Source organism: Helicoverpa armigera, chromosome 11, assembly GCF_030705265.1.
Source record: "Helicoverpa armigera isolate CAAS_96S chromosome 11, ASM3070526v1, whole genome shotgun sequence".
NCBI classification, from domain to species: Eukaryota; Metazoa; Arthropoda; class Insecta; order Lepidoptera; family Noctuidae; genus Helicoverpa; species Helicoverpa armigera.
In genome coordinates this window covers 2,273,876-2,290,463 of record NC_087130.1, presented here as the reverse complement: position 1 = coordinate 2,290,463, position 16,588 = coordinate 2,273,876, and the positions used below count along the sequence as shown (strand labels likewise).

The window sequence follows — 16,588 nt, the reverse complement described above, 5'->3', positions numbered from 1 at the left end:
CTTAGGATTTTCTATAAGTAGCCAAATATTCTATCAATGACTGGCTTGAATCGCCGGGATATCTATCACCTTCAAAATCCCGGATTGTCGCGACTAAGTGAAAAGGGTCTTGCGATAATTTATTCTTGCGATAAATCTTAGAGTCTGCACACTGCAAACTTTTCGTCAGCCGATAGCTTGTTTGAGCTCATAAATCAGTATAGAGATGAATTACACTTTACGAAGATCAGTTATTTAACTAGCCGGAAGTTATTTAATTGCTTGATTTTTTTTTTTATTACAGTTGACAATTTTATTATAGGCTGACTGTTTAGTGTTTTAGGCTTAGTAGGTTCTCGATTTTATACTGAAGTAAAAAATTATTATGGTAGTAACAGACAACTGTTGGCCGACTATTTAGTCTTCAATGTGCTCTCAGAAACATTTATTCATAGCTGCGATCATATCCCATATTATTTAGTTTATAGGGATACTTGTGATGTTATTTCCACGTATTGTTAAACAAATGTGTGTATTTATTTAAACGGTTGCGTGTTGAAGTAAATATGAGCATTTGTGAATGGCTGCTACAAATAGAGTTGACTAACCCTTCAAGATGTTATTTAGAGATAGTAAACTTTTTGAGATATTTGGGTTTATGGAGTTTTGAGCTCATAGGTGAAAATTTTGCAATAATTGCCTAGGCGTTGTGTTTTTCTTCGAATTAAAACTAATCTAATAAGTATTAGTAGGGTACTGGTACAGCCTTTATATCGTCCCACTGCTGTACACTGGCCTCCTCTCGCACGGAGATGGATTGAGCATTAATCACCACGCTTGCTCAATGCAGGTTGGTTCACACCACATAAGTATTCCTAATACTTTTAAAATATTAAAAACAATGTTGTCTGGTATTTATTATTCAAAACTATGAATTCGTACTTAATCAACGTTTATTACTTCACAGGCAATAAAACGAGCTGTCATCAAAGCAAGTCTATACTAATTCTAGGGGATTAATTAAGAAAATATAAATTATTACAAGCCTGAAGCGTCTACCATCTAAATAGATCTTATTTCTGGGAAGAGCAACATTTAATCCCTAAGAAACGTAATATTGCTCATATTTCTGGAGTCACACGAGCGTAAAATGAGTAAAACGTGCAAACTTATGACGTCAACACTCATTTAGTTGATAACGTAATCAGTTGGGCGTTTTGTAGGTCCTGGCTATCTTTTGAACATCCTTGGCAGTCGCTACGGGTAGTCAGAAGAAACGGTATGGTAGAAAGTCTGACAAAAAGTCTAACCAAAGGGTAACTGGGTTGAGGAAAGAAGTCAAATAGGCAGTTGCTCCTTGTAAAATACTGGTATTACCTCCATCCAGTAAGGCTAGAAGCCAGCTCTAATATAGGCAAGCCTTGGGTTGGTGTTTTTGAAAAAATATATCAAGAATAAATTTTCTTAAAGACAAAATAAACCTTAATTTTCAAAATACCGAAGTATGTCTGCTGTGCGATTTTTAGCAGCAATAGGTGTGACATGATTTATTGCAAAGATATAGTTTATAGGCCGGAGATTAGAACCCACTTCTGTTTATCTTGGGAAACTACGATTCCCTTGGGATAGACCATTTGAGCGGCTGCAGCTGAAACATTTATTTACATCCTAAATGCTATAATCTAGAAATTATCTAAACTGTTATGTTATAGGTATTCACCAGGATCAGTTCAAACATTTTTCACTTTCATTATACACACTCACGAATATTATACTTGCTACTGAACTGATTTAAATGAAAGGGACACAAATAGTCTAGACTCTGAAGAAGGTAAAGCTACTTTTATCCGAGTGATGCCGGCTACCACTGCAATATTTTAATCATTCAAAATATTTAATTTGAAACTTTTTAAAACAACAAGCAGACTATTTAGTACTTGTTTTTTTTTTCAAATAAGCTAACTAACTTATACAAAACCTTTTCTCATTGTCAACCACATTGCGAAAACCGTATCAATGAGAACACCCTTTATTTAATTAAAGGGCTCACGAATATTAATGTCTATTATTTCGAATTAAAACGACTTGTATAAGTAATTGAATGAACAATATCTCGTTGATGAATTTTGTAAATTAAAACATTCAATTTAGTGCCAAAATTTATCTCTAAAATATATAAGTATTCTCGGTATTTGACCACACATAGGTATGTGTTGGAAACACATTTCTTTATATTATGTCTAGAAGAGAATTAATTAGGTCCTTCCCGTACCCAGATAAAAAGGTTACATGTGTATTTTTATGTTTCTTCTGTACCATTGAAGAATAAAAATATCCAAAAAAGAAAAATACGCATACTAAACTCATAACTTAATAACAACGCAAACTTAAAAATATCTACATTTGTTTTTAAAATATCAAAACTGAACATGTTTAATAACGGTGTGTTTATTTGTACAGCTCTTTAGGCTTAATTATATTCAGGCTATTAGCTTCTACATTTTCAAACTAATCCAATTAATCAATTTGAATATATTTATCTCTGAATGGCACTCATAAGATCAAATGAGTAACGAATACACTCCGATTGCCAATATAAACATCATAAATAATTAATTTGCTGTTGTTTATAAAGAAAACAATAATAAATTGACACACACGTTTTCAGTATAAAGATTCATATTTGTAGTAAGAAGGTGATCAATTTGGTGTCAAAACAAACAATTTTTTTTTGTTACTACAACTTTGAGCGTTAATAACCACGTTTGCGCAAGGATTTCCAATTTCAGACCTTAAGTCCAGGTAAAGACTTTACTTAACTACTGGTGTCCAAAATGCTCTTAGAAATTACATTTTTTTTTTTTTTATATATTTCCACACTTACATCTATCTTTACAGGATCTTAACCTAATGCGATAGAGAAGTAAATAAAAATTCTAAACATATCAACTAAATTGAAACATAACCCTAAAAATATATATAATTAACAATTAAAGTTCTAGTTCGTAACATACTACCCTACATGCAACATATTATAACTTAGAAAAGTTGGGTAGGTACATTAATACTTGCCTGACTAGGTATCGAACCAAGTATGTACTTGAAAGACTGGATGTGCTAACCACTACAGGAGTATACTAAAGACCTATGTATAGGCCTTCGAAGTAAATACAATTTCAACGATTCAATTAACTTTATATCTTGTATTGTGTAACAAACGAAAAACAAGGTCAAAAAATATTTTGATCTTTTATTTTTCTCAGAAAATCTAAACGACCTAATAGAACTCGAACAATTTGACAGAATATTCCCTGTAATCCTAAAAATATAGGTAATGTTGGATTACCTAATAATAAATATTGTACCTTCATTGATTACGAGGAAGTTTTTATTATAATTTATGTTTATTGTTTTAAGTAACTTTGTTTATTTTGATAGTCTATATCGAGTATAAAACGTTGGCGGGATTCCAATCGGCTACATCTGTGGTATACAAATACTATAATGTCTAAATTAAGGTGATCGATTGACAAGCAACATAAAATCCAGATTGATTTTTACGACTAAAATAAATAATGGTTTATAGGTTTACAGCTACACAGCTACTATGCCGTAATAATTACAATCGATTCATCGACCGGCCTTAAATAAATATAGAGTTTTCCACACATCTCATGCATTTGTGTTGCCAATTTTACCTAATGAAAAGGTTAGGCAGATGATGTTGTATACTAGACATAGATGTCATATAAACTAAGCCCCCTTATTCCCTTTCACATTCATGAATTTTTGTCTGAATTCTCATCTTTAGTTATTCAGTGAAAAGAAAATCGATCTCAAAACTATTAATGTATAGATATCAAAATATTAGTCAACGTGCATTTTAATCAAAACTTTCGCATCGTATATTTCGCATAAAATCTTTTCATCTTTTGAAAACTTTTGATGTTAGCAATCAAAAACAGGAATCATGGTAGTAAAACAAGATGAATAAATTCCGGTCCACATTTAATAAATCTCTGTGAGATGTGTTTTGAAAGTAAAAATAGCACTTATTCATCAAATGAAAATATAGACTTTATTAATATTTTTTACATATGATACTACATCTTAAGCTTGGAACAATGCTAACTAAATTATGTACTAAGAACATAAAGTGTATAATTTCATCTCTATTGAGTTCAAATTGCAAGCGAAATTTTATGAAATTTTAACAAAAACGTAACCGAAATAATAACTCAATTTACTTTAACATTTTAAAGTCTTTTATTATAACTACCATAATAATTTTATTTCAGTGAAAAATCGAGTAGGTACTTATATATTATGGCTTCAAAGATTCAGAGCACCCATTATCATCAGATGCGATCTCAAAAGAAAATGAGAATGACAGAAACGATTTATTGGGCTTTTATAAGATGTCACGATTTTATGAATAAAGAAGAATAATGGGCATATCGGTTCGCAGATTATTACGAATTGTGTGGGCGTCCTTGGAAACGGGGCTATCTGCCTATCGTTCATTCCTATTCGTTGCCGTCCCTTTGCTTGAATTACACTTTTTTGACGTTAGGGAACTGCTGTTTTGTACGGAGTCAGATGAAAGTGTATAAAGCCTAATAGATATTGCTTATAATACCTAACTTAATCATATTTTGAAGAATTTTTATAATTCTTGCTTTGTATTGCCCTGATCCAAGTCCTGAGACGGCACCTTCGAAATTGTATGGCGTGGAAGTTAAGAAATAATAACTTAATATTTTGTAGCAGTGTTTAAGATATCTAAGTACATAGTCAGAAATAGATAATTGTAGACTAAAGTATCTACATAATATAATTAAGTACATTAATTAATGAATCCACCCCACACCCTACCCTATTAATTTTCAAAACAATAAGGGCCTTACTACAAAAACTTTAAACCCTGTTTTACACTTGTCTAATAAAATTTTGGCTGCAAAATGAACCATATGTCAACGTCATAATTTGACATTTTTTTAGACAAGGCATAAACTGACGTTTAAAAGTTTTTGTGGTAAGACGGAATGTGTCAATTACATAGTAACCAACAGTTTAACTTTAACTAAGCTAGTTAGCATGATGTTCATCTGATATGATCTTACTAATTGAGTTAAAAGCTTTTTGTTTTAATGGAGACTGAGTGGATTTTGGCAAAACTTTGACCCTTGATAAACATGGAGTTAAATTACCAAGATAAGTTTTAACAGCATCCGAATTAAAAATTATATAAGCCTAAAATATAGGTACAATATCAGTGTTTCCAGTACCTATTAATTATTCATCAGGGCTTTTCAATGTTTTTTAGTTACCTCGTTTAGGCAAAATTTGTTTATAGCTTAGTAGTCTTTTGAAGCCTTGAACTACATTAGGGTATCACAGGAAGCAAATAAACAAAATGTTATCAACTTTGATAATTGTAATACCAAGAAAACTAAACTACAACTACATAATAAAGTTTACCAACAAAACTACAGCTACAAAATAGAAATAGAAACAAAACAATTTTTATCTAAACCGGTACACTACATTTCAAGTAGTGAATCCACTTCATCGATCCCAAGACGTATTTATGACAGAACCCATTTTAGAAGCTGCGTTTTATAGTATCCACTCAAACATTCCGATTTTATAGACATAAGTATTTTTACAGCCAATCAAAACACTTACGGACTGAAAATATATTGAGGGAAACTCTACCAGTTGATATTAAAACACTTTATGAACGATAAATTTGGGAAAACTTTTAATATTAATATCTTTCATATGCTTTTTAGTGTTTCAATCTGTTTCTGGATATCATTTTGGTTTTTACGATTTTTGAGCCACATGTTGGTTTTGTTTTTCTATTGTATTCACATATTCTAGATAAAAGTAAAATAATACAAACAGTACCAGCACCGTGTAATTTCAGTTTATAATATAAAATGGAATTCCGTCCTACTACTCTCTTAAAACCCTTTGGTAACTTCTCACTCCCACTCATCGAAGGGTAAATAATATTTCTCCGTAAACTTGGAAAACTATACACTGACTATAATATCCAAATACTACCCCCAAAGTTTTACCCAAACAAATACTAAATGGACTTTCTCTTGTTTCAGATATCAATCACCAATCAAGAATGATCGACCGAATATAAAAACAATGGTGGAATCTCCTATCGTCAATTTCTTACAACAAACACAAACAGATTGTATTGTATGAATAACAGCATGAGACAAACTGAGCCTAATATACAGATAAATAACATAAAACATAACAAATATGATAGCACAACCAAACCTAAATGGTTTATGATGACAAGTTAAGAACAAAAAGGAATTATGACCGACCTATGGGTTACCGATAGTCCGACGAACAATGACACATTCAGCACAACCAGCGATGAATTCCAAAACATTACGACGACCGACCCTATCGAGGATAAAGCGATTCAAGCGGCTTTCTGCACAGCATACACAATTATATTCGTAGTAGGAATCTTTGGGAACGCTCTCGTATGCTATGCTGTCATCAGGAACAGAGCTATGCAAACCGTCACTAATCTCTTCATCACGAACCTCGCATTATCAGATATCCTACTATGTGTGTTTGCTGTACCATTTACTCCACTTTACACGTTCCTCGGCAGATGGGTGTTCGGAGGCCCGCTATGCCATATTATGCCTTATGCACAAGGATGTAGCGTCTACATTTCTACGTTAACATTGACGTCTATAGCTATAGATAGATTCTTCGTCATCATCTACCCCTTCAAACCTCGCATGAAGATCAAAACCTGTATTTGCCTGATTGTATTTATTTGGGTGTTCTCTCTATCTGTGACCTTTCCCTACGGCTACTACATGGCCCTCCAAGATGTGTACTGCGCAGAGAAATGGCCTTCAGACCAAATCCGTAAGGCGTTCGGCGCAGTCACTACTATAATGCAGTTTGTAGTCCCCTTCATTGTTATGGCTTTTTGCTATACATGTGTTAGTATAAAATTGAATGATAGATTAAAATCTAGACCTGGGAGTAAGAATAGTAAGAAGGAAGACGCGGAGAGAGAAAGGAAGCGAAGAACAAACAGAATGTTGATAGCAATGGTGGCCATATTTGGGTTGTCATGGCTTCCTTTGAACCTAATAAATATAAGTAGTGACTTCTATTCACTGGCAGAAGACTGGAGATATTACATGGTGTTATTTTTCGTAGCGCACTTCATCGCTATGTCTTCCACTTGTTACAACCCGTTCCTCTACGCGTGGTTGAACGAGAACTTCAGAAAGGAGTTCATGCAGATACTGCCGTGTCTAGGAGCACTCGTCACTAAGAGATCTAAGAGGAAGTTCAACCAGTCAGAGAGGACAGGTATGTTTCGTTCAGAGAAAACTTGCAACGGTAACGATACCGTGCAAGAGTCGCTCTTGACATCCACAGTTAGTAAAATACCCTCAGTTAGATATAAAATAGAATTAAATGATAAATTAAAGGTGTATGAAGACGATGGAGTGGAGAATATAAGTCCTGATGAGAAGCCGGAGGACAATCCGAGTCCTAACGAAGACTGTGTTAATATGTATATGTTTGTAGATAAAACTGTAAATACTTCGGATAAGGAGCCTATCGTGTCTGCGCTGTAGATATCGTGGTAAGTTCACATGTCGTTATGACAGACACATCTTTAGAAAACGCTTACAATAATAGCATGTCGCGTTAACAAAGTAGTGAAGATAAACTAATTTTGTATGCAGTAAAAGAATACTTAGTAAAAATACATAGTTATATTTACAGCAATATGTGTCAATATTTACATAGTAGTGAACTAATATACCTATGCCTTTCTGCTCAAATTCAAATTAGAAACTTAATTGAAATTCTGAACAATTCAAAATACTGAATAAACGCGTAGTTTGATTGTCAATGGGAATTCTAACTGCAATCAATGGAACGAATTAAATTAATTTCTGAGTGAATGCTTGTAATAATTATTTTATTTGTTTAGCTTGCAGCTTATATAAAGCGAAGTTATTCATACAATATTCTTAACATATTATCTTTTGTTATATAAATCAAAATAAACTCTAACAAAATAAAGTCGAACCAATAAAGCCTATTAGAGAAAAATGGTAGAAAAATCAAAAATAGGTACAAACGTTTAGATCTAACCAATAAAATACATGCGGTTTAGAAGAGAATTCGATTGAATGGTTTTCACAAATTGTTTGGCCATTTCACTTGATTTTTATTTTGTTTTGAGTATAAAATATTTTTACGTACTATATTGTTTATTTTTATTGTAAAAATATACGGGCAAAATTAATTTTATAATGATAAAACCTTCAAAAAGTATATAACTTAAAGAAGGAGAAATATATTTTCAAACTTTAACTTGATGTTCCAAAAATAATATGACAACATTCAATTTTATATGAATGTAATAATTATTTTCAAACTGACGTCGGTCGTTAAAATTACGAAATTATCATTTTACACAGAAAAAATATCACATTTCAATAAAAATAACATATCAAAAACCTTCGAAAACAGCTTGTTTAAAAAATGAAAAAAGAATTTTAAATCTCGACCCGGTTACTATTCTCGAAGCACTCGTTAATTATTTCACGACAGGGGAAAATTGGAAATCGCGAGCGAAAAATAGTCGCGTCATTTCTGACATCGTATTTTTGTAAGTCATACCAAGAAGGTCACATAACTTGTAGCGATTCGCAAATAATCGCATACTGAAGTGACAGATGTCAATTTTGGCGGGTGTTTACGTCACATTCAGGGAAAAAATGTTTACATTAGTGATAAGTGTTTTCCTATTTGTGACGTGATTTTTTGTGTCGACACTTGTTTGAATAAATACTGTTATGTTTTGTTTGATAAAATCCCAATCATTTGTTTGATAAAATCGTGTCGATATTTTGCTTCCTTAGCTATTTTTAATTTTGTGGTCTCATTTTTTTTTTTTATCGACGTAAAATCATCAAATGACCCCTCCCGCTGTGGGTTAGCAGCGGTGAGGAAGTGTCAGACTCTTACTGACTAAAATCGTCGTGTTCCGTCATAGGCCTTTTATGTACCAGGGCCGCGGTATCTCTTTCGAACAACCCGCAGCCCCGGCAGGCCTTGGCCCTGCTGGGCCCCGCTGGGGTTGCTGACATCTCTTTGAGGAGCGCGTGGAACAACGCGCGCCGTCGACACGGGTCTGTCGTCTAGAAAGACAGAGGGACGATGAGCCACCCGAACTCACCGCCCACAGACCCACGCTTACGGTGGCCGGGAGTCATCTCGCGACACCCGGCGCCCATGGTGTCTACCTGGTCCAGCGCGGCGGCCGGGATGAGAGGTGCGAACTCTCTGGCGTTCCGCCTCCTCCTTCTCGAGCATGACCGCTTCGCAGAAGGAGGCGACGGCATCCCATTCCCTCTCGCCCCGGACCATGGCCTGAACCAGGGCCGGACGCGAGAGGTCGCCGCCGCCCAAAGCCTCGACGAGGACCCGGCGGTGCCCTTCTCATGCGGGGCACACCTGGACTGTGTGGTCCACCGTGTCCTCGGGGCTGTCCGCACAATGGTGACACCCGGGCGCCTCCTCACGACCGATGCGGTGCAGGTACCTCCCGAAACAACCGTGTCCGGTGAGGACCTGCGTCATGCGGTACGTGAGGGCGCCGTGACTCCTCCCGAGCCACTCCTCAAAGAGGGGACTTACCGCCACGATGGTGGCGTGCCCTGTTTGTGGTCTCATCAAGTACCTACTCTGAGAAATTTATGTATTGTATTATATCAATAAATGGGAGACGAAAACTGAACTGCACAAATAGGTATAATGAAATTTCATTGAGAAATATAAAAAACAAGAAAGGTCTTACGTTGTGTTCAAAATAAGAACATAATAAATATATTTTGATGCAACATCATCATTCACCGAGAATGCCAAGTCTTGAGTCACGTGCGAGTCCAGAATAAGCCCCAGGATAAATCCAATAAAACGTATATAACATTCGAGCTGAGTCTGTCAGAAACAGGCAAAGGCGTTTATAGAGTAGTAAAACCTATTCGATAAATGTTTTTATTTACGACCCGAATAGTTTTAGATTTTTATTCTAGGCACTTTTAAAAATACAAGCTTTATTTAACTTCATTATACCCACGAGTTTTTATTGGATTAATCAGAGTTTTATTGTGTCATAAATATGCTTAATTAGATAGATTTTAAATCTGTTTTAATTTATTTTATACCGCGTCGTTTAGAGTGAAAATCTCTCTCTTACATCCTATATTTTCCTCTACTTCAATAACTTTCTAGATTTTCATTCGGATTAAAAAATAATATACATAGTAATCCTATATCATCCTCCGAGCCTTTTTCCCAAACTATGTTGGGGTCGGCTTCCTATATCTACATATATAAATCCAAAAAATAATCGCAAGCAAACAATACGCATACAAGTAGAGCCCATCACGTGACCAAAGACCAAACCATTAGGTAGGTATTTCCCTTCCTTGCTGCAGATAACTCAGAGTATTTTACACCTGAAATGTTTCTCTTCCATGGGAAAACATAGTTGTTCCGCTAAAAATTGTCACTCGTATGTGCAAGCCGTGAAGTGCAGATAACGCGACAACGCACTACATGTTGTCGGTTGTCGCGAACGCGCCGAGAGAGACATTTTATATCTGTGTTGTTGCTAGATGAGATACGACTCGTACAGGCGTTTGTAAAATACATTATGTTACTCGGTTTGGTATTGAGGTTAAGTTTTTATTGAAGTATATTTTTTACATTGACGTATTGTCTTAATAAAATTACTTATTGAACACTAGCTGTTTTCTCGGTTTCGTTATTGAGAATAAAAATAATGTTTAAGTATTAATTCGTCTTTGCTAGTAGACACTTTAGAAACATACATAGCATAGGTAATTTATTGTAATAATCAGGTGTTTATATAACATTATGTTTATTTAAATACTTATCTGTGACTGTGACATTACTTAAGTCGACTTCCAGTTCTTTTTTGCTAAATTACGAAAGCAAAATCTCTTACATTTTGACAAATTCTTCGATGTCACTATTCAATACAACGCTGTGTCTGAACATAAACACATATATTTGCGAGAAAAGAATACGAAAGATAATCCGCAGATTTGTCAACCTCCAAATTTTAGGCTTCACGAGTTGTTGCCGTCTCTACTCATCGCTTTTTAATGAGAAGAGCATTATATAAGCTGATATTAATGGGCATAGCAAAGGTGATCATGTAAAAAGTATCTTAATTTTCTTACTTACTTAAATATTTTAATTACACTTATCTCTTCTATTTCTCTTTTTCTTGGCACTCACTCAACAGCAATAAATGAACAAAAATATTATGGTGTCAAAGCCCCGCACCATGCAAATTGCACGAACTTTTTAACATCTTTATTTTTCCGCCAATCTCGAATACAACTCGGGATTATAAAGTGCACAGTCAAAATACCCATATTTTGCACAGATTTATTATGGCACATTTATCTTCAATCTTTAATGCACAGTTTCTTAATCAACATGCGACACCGAACTTTTGTTGTTGTAATAAACACCGTAATATGTCTCAATAAAGAATTCAAAGTTAGAAAATAAAAGAACAAAAATAAAGTCAAAGATATCATGAAGTGAACAAAAGATCTACTTTTCTGAGACAGAAATAATATACCTTTTATTTGTACTCAGTAATGGTATAGTGGAATAAATTTCTGGCAGCCTTATTATGTAATATTGTTACGTATATTTCGATATCAATTTACCTGTTCGATATTCATTGCTTTGATAATAATGTCAATTGAATGTATCTCTGATCATTATAGAGCAATATATTAAGTAGGAGATAATATAGAAGATACCTAATATAAGCTGTAACTGTCTTTTTTAACAGTAAACGACAAATTATTACCAACATAAGTATTTAGGTATTCAAACCTACAATTTTAAAAGGCCATTTAGATAAAAGAAAAAGTTTTTCAAAACCGTTTTCACGGAAGACGAACAAACGTCGGAACTAATAAGATTACTCATTTGATAGAACGATGGAAAACGAAAAAAATACCAGAACTCCATAAAAATCTAATAAGAGAGAATATTACGATTATGATCAAAGGAATAATAATCAAGAATTTTTGTTTTGACGTTGGTACTTTATGGGGTATGGTTCACAATGGGCCATCAGTTATAAAATCTTATATATTTGTAAAGAGTATTTAGTTGGTGTGAGATATTTCACCTCTATGGTTTTATTTTGTTTATGTCTGAATACGATTTGTCAATGTCGAATGTAATGTGACATGACAGATATAAGAAAAACTGTAAATTTTTACAATTAAATAAAGAGCTTTGAATGTTGTTTCGTCACTTGAAACGCAGTCAAGTTATTTTATTTAACCTTATAAAACAACATTCTTCGCAAAATACGAGTTTAAGAAGATGGATAAACTAAGGTTTGAATTTACGATTAAAAGTTTCGATGATCCCAAGACGAATACTCTGGCTGTTACCTCAATAACAACAAAAGAGGGTAAGATTTACCGTATACCACAAGAATATCAGCCAGTGAAATACCACGGTAAACTATATAGATGATATCCTGATTTTTTCCAGATCCTTTTCTGAACATGTAGCCCATTTAATAAAATTATTCGAAGCGATTAAGAAGGAAGGCTTTAGACTGAAGTTTTCTAAATGCAAATTTGCATCGGACACAGTGAAGTATTTGGGACACATTATTCATAACAATTCAGTAAGTCCAATAAAAGATAATTTAATATCAATAAAGAATTTCCCAGTACCACAAAATCAGAAAAATGTGAGACAATTTTTGGGAAAAATTAACTTTTATAACGAATATATACCTAATACTGCGATAACATTGGATCCACTACACAATTTACTAAGGAAGAATCAAAAATTTATTTGGACGGAAGAATGTCAAACCTCATTTGAAAAAATAAAAAGACTATTATGTTCTCAACCTATCTTAGAAATATTTGATCCAAACTTACCAATACTAATTTATACAGATGCAAGTATATTAGGCGTCGGAGCAGTATTGAAACAGAGACAACAAAACGGAAAAGAAAACCCTGTTGCATATTTTTCTAAAAAGTTGAATGAAACACAGAAAAGAAAAAAAGCAATATATTTGGAATGTCTAGCCATTAAGGAAGCGGTTAAATACTGGCATCATTGGCTTATGGGTAAACGATTTACGGTTATTACTGATCATAAACCGTTGGAAAAAATGAATATTAAATCGAGAACGGACGAAGAACTCGGGGAATTGACATACTACTTATCTCAATATGACTTTGAAATAAAATATTCTCCAGGAAAGAACAACCTAGAGGCTGACTGTCTAAGCAGAAACCCGGTATTAGAAGCACATGAAAATGAGGAAGAACAGTTAAAAGTGGTCAACTTGATAAGATTGGAAGATATTATTGTGGATCAAGAAAACAATGAAGACTTACAAAAAGGAAAAAGTAGATTAATATCAAAACAGAACATATATTACAAAAAAATTAAGAGTAAGGAGAAGATTGTATTGTCGGAAGCTTTTAGCATAAAATTTATCAAGAAAATACATAATGAATACTGTCATATTGGGATTAAACAAATGCAAAATAAAATTGCACCATATTACACAGCTAAGAATCTAAGACAGAATATAAGCAGAATATGCAGAAACTGTGAAATATGCATTATGAACAAATCAAGAGGTCAGAATAAATTTGGACTAATGTCTCATCTAGGACCCGCCTCATATCCGTTTGAAATAATGTCTATTGACACAATTGGTGGATTTGGGGGCTCAAGATCAACAAAAAAGTACATGCACCTCTTAGTGGATCATTTTACAAGATATGCATACATTATCACTTCAAAAACACAGAATTCAAATGATTTTATAAAACTTGTCAAAAATGTCACAGAAGATAATAATATTGGCCTGATCTTAACGGATCAGTACCCAGGAATTAATTCAAAGGATTTTAAACTTTTCTTAGAGGAAAAAAATATTCCTATTATCTTTACAGCAGTAAATGCACCATTTTCAAATGGGATTAATGAAAGGCTAAACCAAACTCTGGTGAATAAAATAAGATGCACATTAAATGAACAAAAAAGCAAGATAGCTTGGACAACAATAGCGCAAAGATGTGTGGAAAAGTATAATGAGACTGAGCACACCGTTACAGGCTTTGCACCTGTGTACTTGTTACAAGGGAAAAATATTTCAATTTTACCAGAAGACATTAAAGAGGAAAAATCAGAAAGTCATTTATTAAGGGATAGAAAATTAGCACTGGAAAATAGTATAAAATCTCACAACTATAATAAAAAACTATATGATAGGAACAGAAGACATTATGAGTTCAAAGTAGGAGATATGGTATTCGTGGAAAATGGAAATAAATTAAACAGGAAAAAACTGGACGAGTTGAAAATTGGGCCGTATGAAATAATAGAAAAGCTATCAAATTCAATATATAGAATTAATACAGGCCATAGAAAATCAGAATCTAATCTCTTCCACATCACCAAACTGCTACCGGCTCCTGAATTTGACGATGTGTTATAACATAAAATTGTAAGGTACAATTTTCTCTTTGTAGGGGGGGGATGTAAAGAGTATTTAGTTGGTGTGAGATATTTCACCTCTATGGTTTTATTTTGTTTATGTCTGAATACGATTTGTCAATGTCGAATGTAATGTGACATGACAGATATAAGAAAAACTGTAAATTTTTACAATTAAATAAAGAGCTTTGAATGTTGTTTCGTCACTTGAAACGCAGTCAAGTTATTTTATTTAACCTTATATATTTATAAATATATAACTGTGGACCGGTTTGTTTATTTAGTTCACGTATATACACAGATCTAGAACATTCCGTTTCATTGGCTATAAAATTGTGTGTGAGCCTGTTGGTTTTATAAAATGGATTCTGACTTTTATATGTTTAAATATAGATTTTGATGTGTTCATTGTACTGGTATTTTGGTGGGAACGTACATTTTATAGGTAGGTAACTTCGAAGTCTAATAGGCAAATAATTTGGCTATATGATGAATTGGTTGCTAAGCCAATAAATCTAAAAAAAAAACACATTAAGGAAAGTTTAAATTTAATTTTTACCGTTAGATGCAACTTAAATACTACTTATCTCAGGTTTAAAAATAAGTTACATAATCGAAATTGTTTATTTAAAATGCTTGGATGCTTTGAAATAATTCTAGCTTAGCTAATATTGTAAAAGTTTCTTACTTTCTTATGCTTTTTTTATTTCAATATGAATTCTAATGTGTTTTCAAGTTCTATATTGTAAATATTTCTTCATGCATATTTTTACTAATTTTCTACTTTTTGTATAAGGATATATATTTAGTCAGAATTGTAAAGTGTTGATATATAAAAAAAAAACATCTGATTAAAAATAACACTCCAAAGATTTTTTTAAATGTTTTCGACAATTTCCCTCACCTTTGAATCAGAAAAACATTGCAAAGTTTGTAATTCACAGAAATTCTCTTTTGTAAAAAACACCAAACTTCCACGGGTTCCTTTTAAATATTTTTTTTTTGTCTTACAACTTTTCTCTTTTTACAGGTAACACATTGCAGTGACCTCCTTTCCAAAGAAAAAAGAAAAAGATAAAGGTGTATTTTCATTAGTGTTTTGACATTAAAAAGAACTTTAGTGGAAGTGAAGTTTTTAAATATACCTACTTTTATCATTTGAGTAAATGATTGTGATATATAATATCTAATGTTATTGTTTGGGCATTTTTCTCAATATGTCTTCATTGTTATGCCAAATGGAACTTAGTTCTAAATACTTATGTTTTGTTTTTATTACCAAATATTTATAACTGTATGATAATATTTTCAGTAATATCAAAGAGAGTAACGATGTAAAAATATATAAAAATTATTCATGTATAAGAATGTATGTAAATAGAGACGATAAGTATACGAATGTACAGTGTAGCCAAAAATATGTGTAGTGTACATAAACTATATAATAAAACTAAGAATAAAAGTATTTACGTCAATTATGTAGTTCGATAATGAACTTTGAGCCCATTGACGAAGGTACTTTTTTCTATAAATGTATAGTCATTAGATTTAGGGAGTTTACAGTAGCGATGTGTTTAGCTAAAAATATTTTTGTAATGTAAATGGTGAATTAAAAATGTTAATAAAAGCAAAATGCCTTGTAATTAATGTCAATGGATGAAATACGTGCAATTCGCTGTCGTTATATTAATAAAGTGTACCAAAGATATTTTGTGCACATTTATTTCAATCCCTAGTAGACTAAAATCTATAAAATCAAACTGCAATCATATGTGTGCTGCACTGTTACCAACTAAGTACATAGGCTAGTCTAATAATAATAACATAAGAGCTTGGGTTCGATTCCCTAGCCAGACAACATTTTGATATCCTCAGTAATATCCCAAAGGTTGAGTAAATGTCGGTTTTGTTTTTGGCACACACTATCTACAACACAAAGAGAAAAATAATTTGTTCTGACAAAATTCAATGAATTTTCTGTGAG

At 33.0% G+C, this 16,588-nt stretch overlaps 1 protein-coding gene across 3 annotated transcripts in view; it reads left to right on the top strand.

Annotated features, from left to right (window-relative positions):
- LOC110371999 (neuropeptide Y receptor type 2) overlaps positions 1-16,312 on the top strand; it is a 267,501-nt gene extending 251,189 nt beyond the window's left edge. For 2 of the 3 annotated variants that reach the window (XM_064036799.1, XM_064036800.1), the window contains exons 2-3: positions 6,102-7,633; positions 15,635-16,312. In XM_064036799.1, coding sequence (XP_063892869.1) covers positions 6,324-7,625 — 1,302 coding nt within the window. In that variant the 5' untranslated portion in view covers positions 6,102-6,323 and the 3' untranslated portion in view covers positions 7,626-7,633; positions 15,635-16,312. The remainder of the gene's footprint in view (positions 1-6,101; positions 7,634-15,634) is intronic. The other variant, XM_049850523.2, reaches the window with a different exon arrangement.
- The last annotated feature ends 276 nt before the right edge of the window (positions 16,313-16,588 follow it).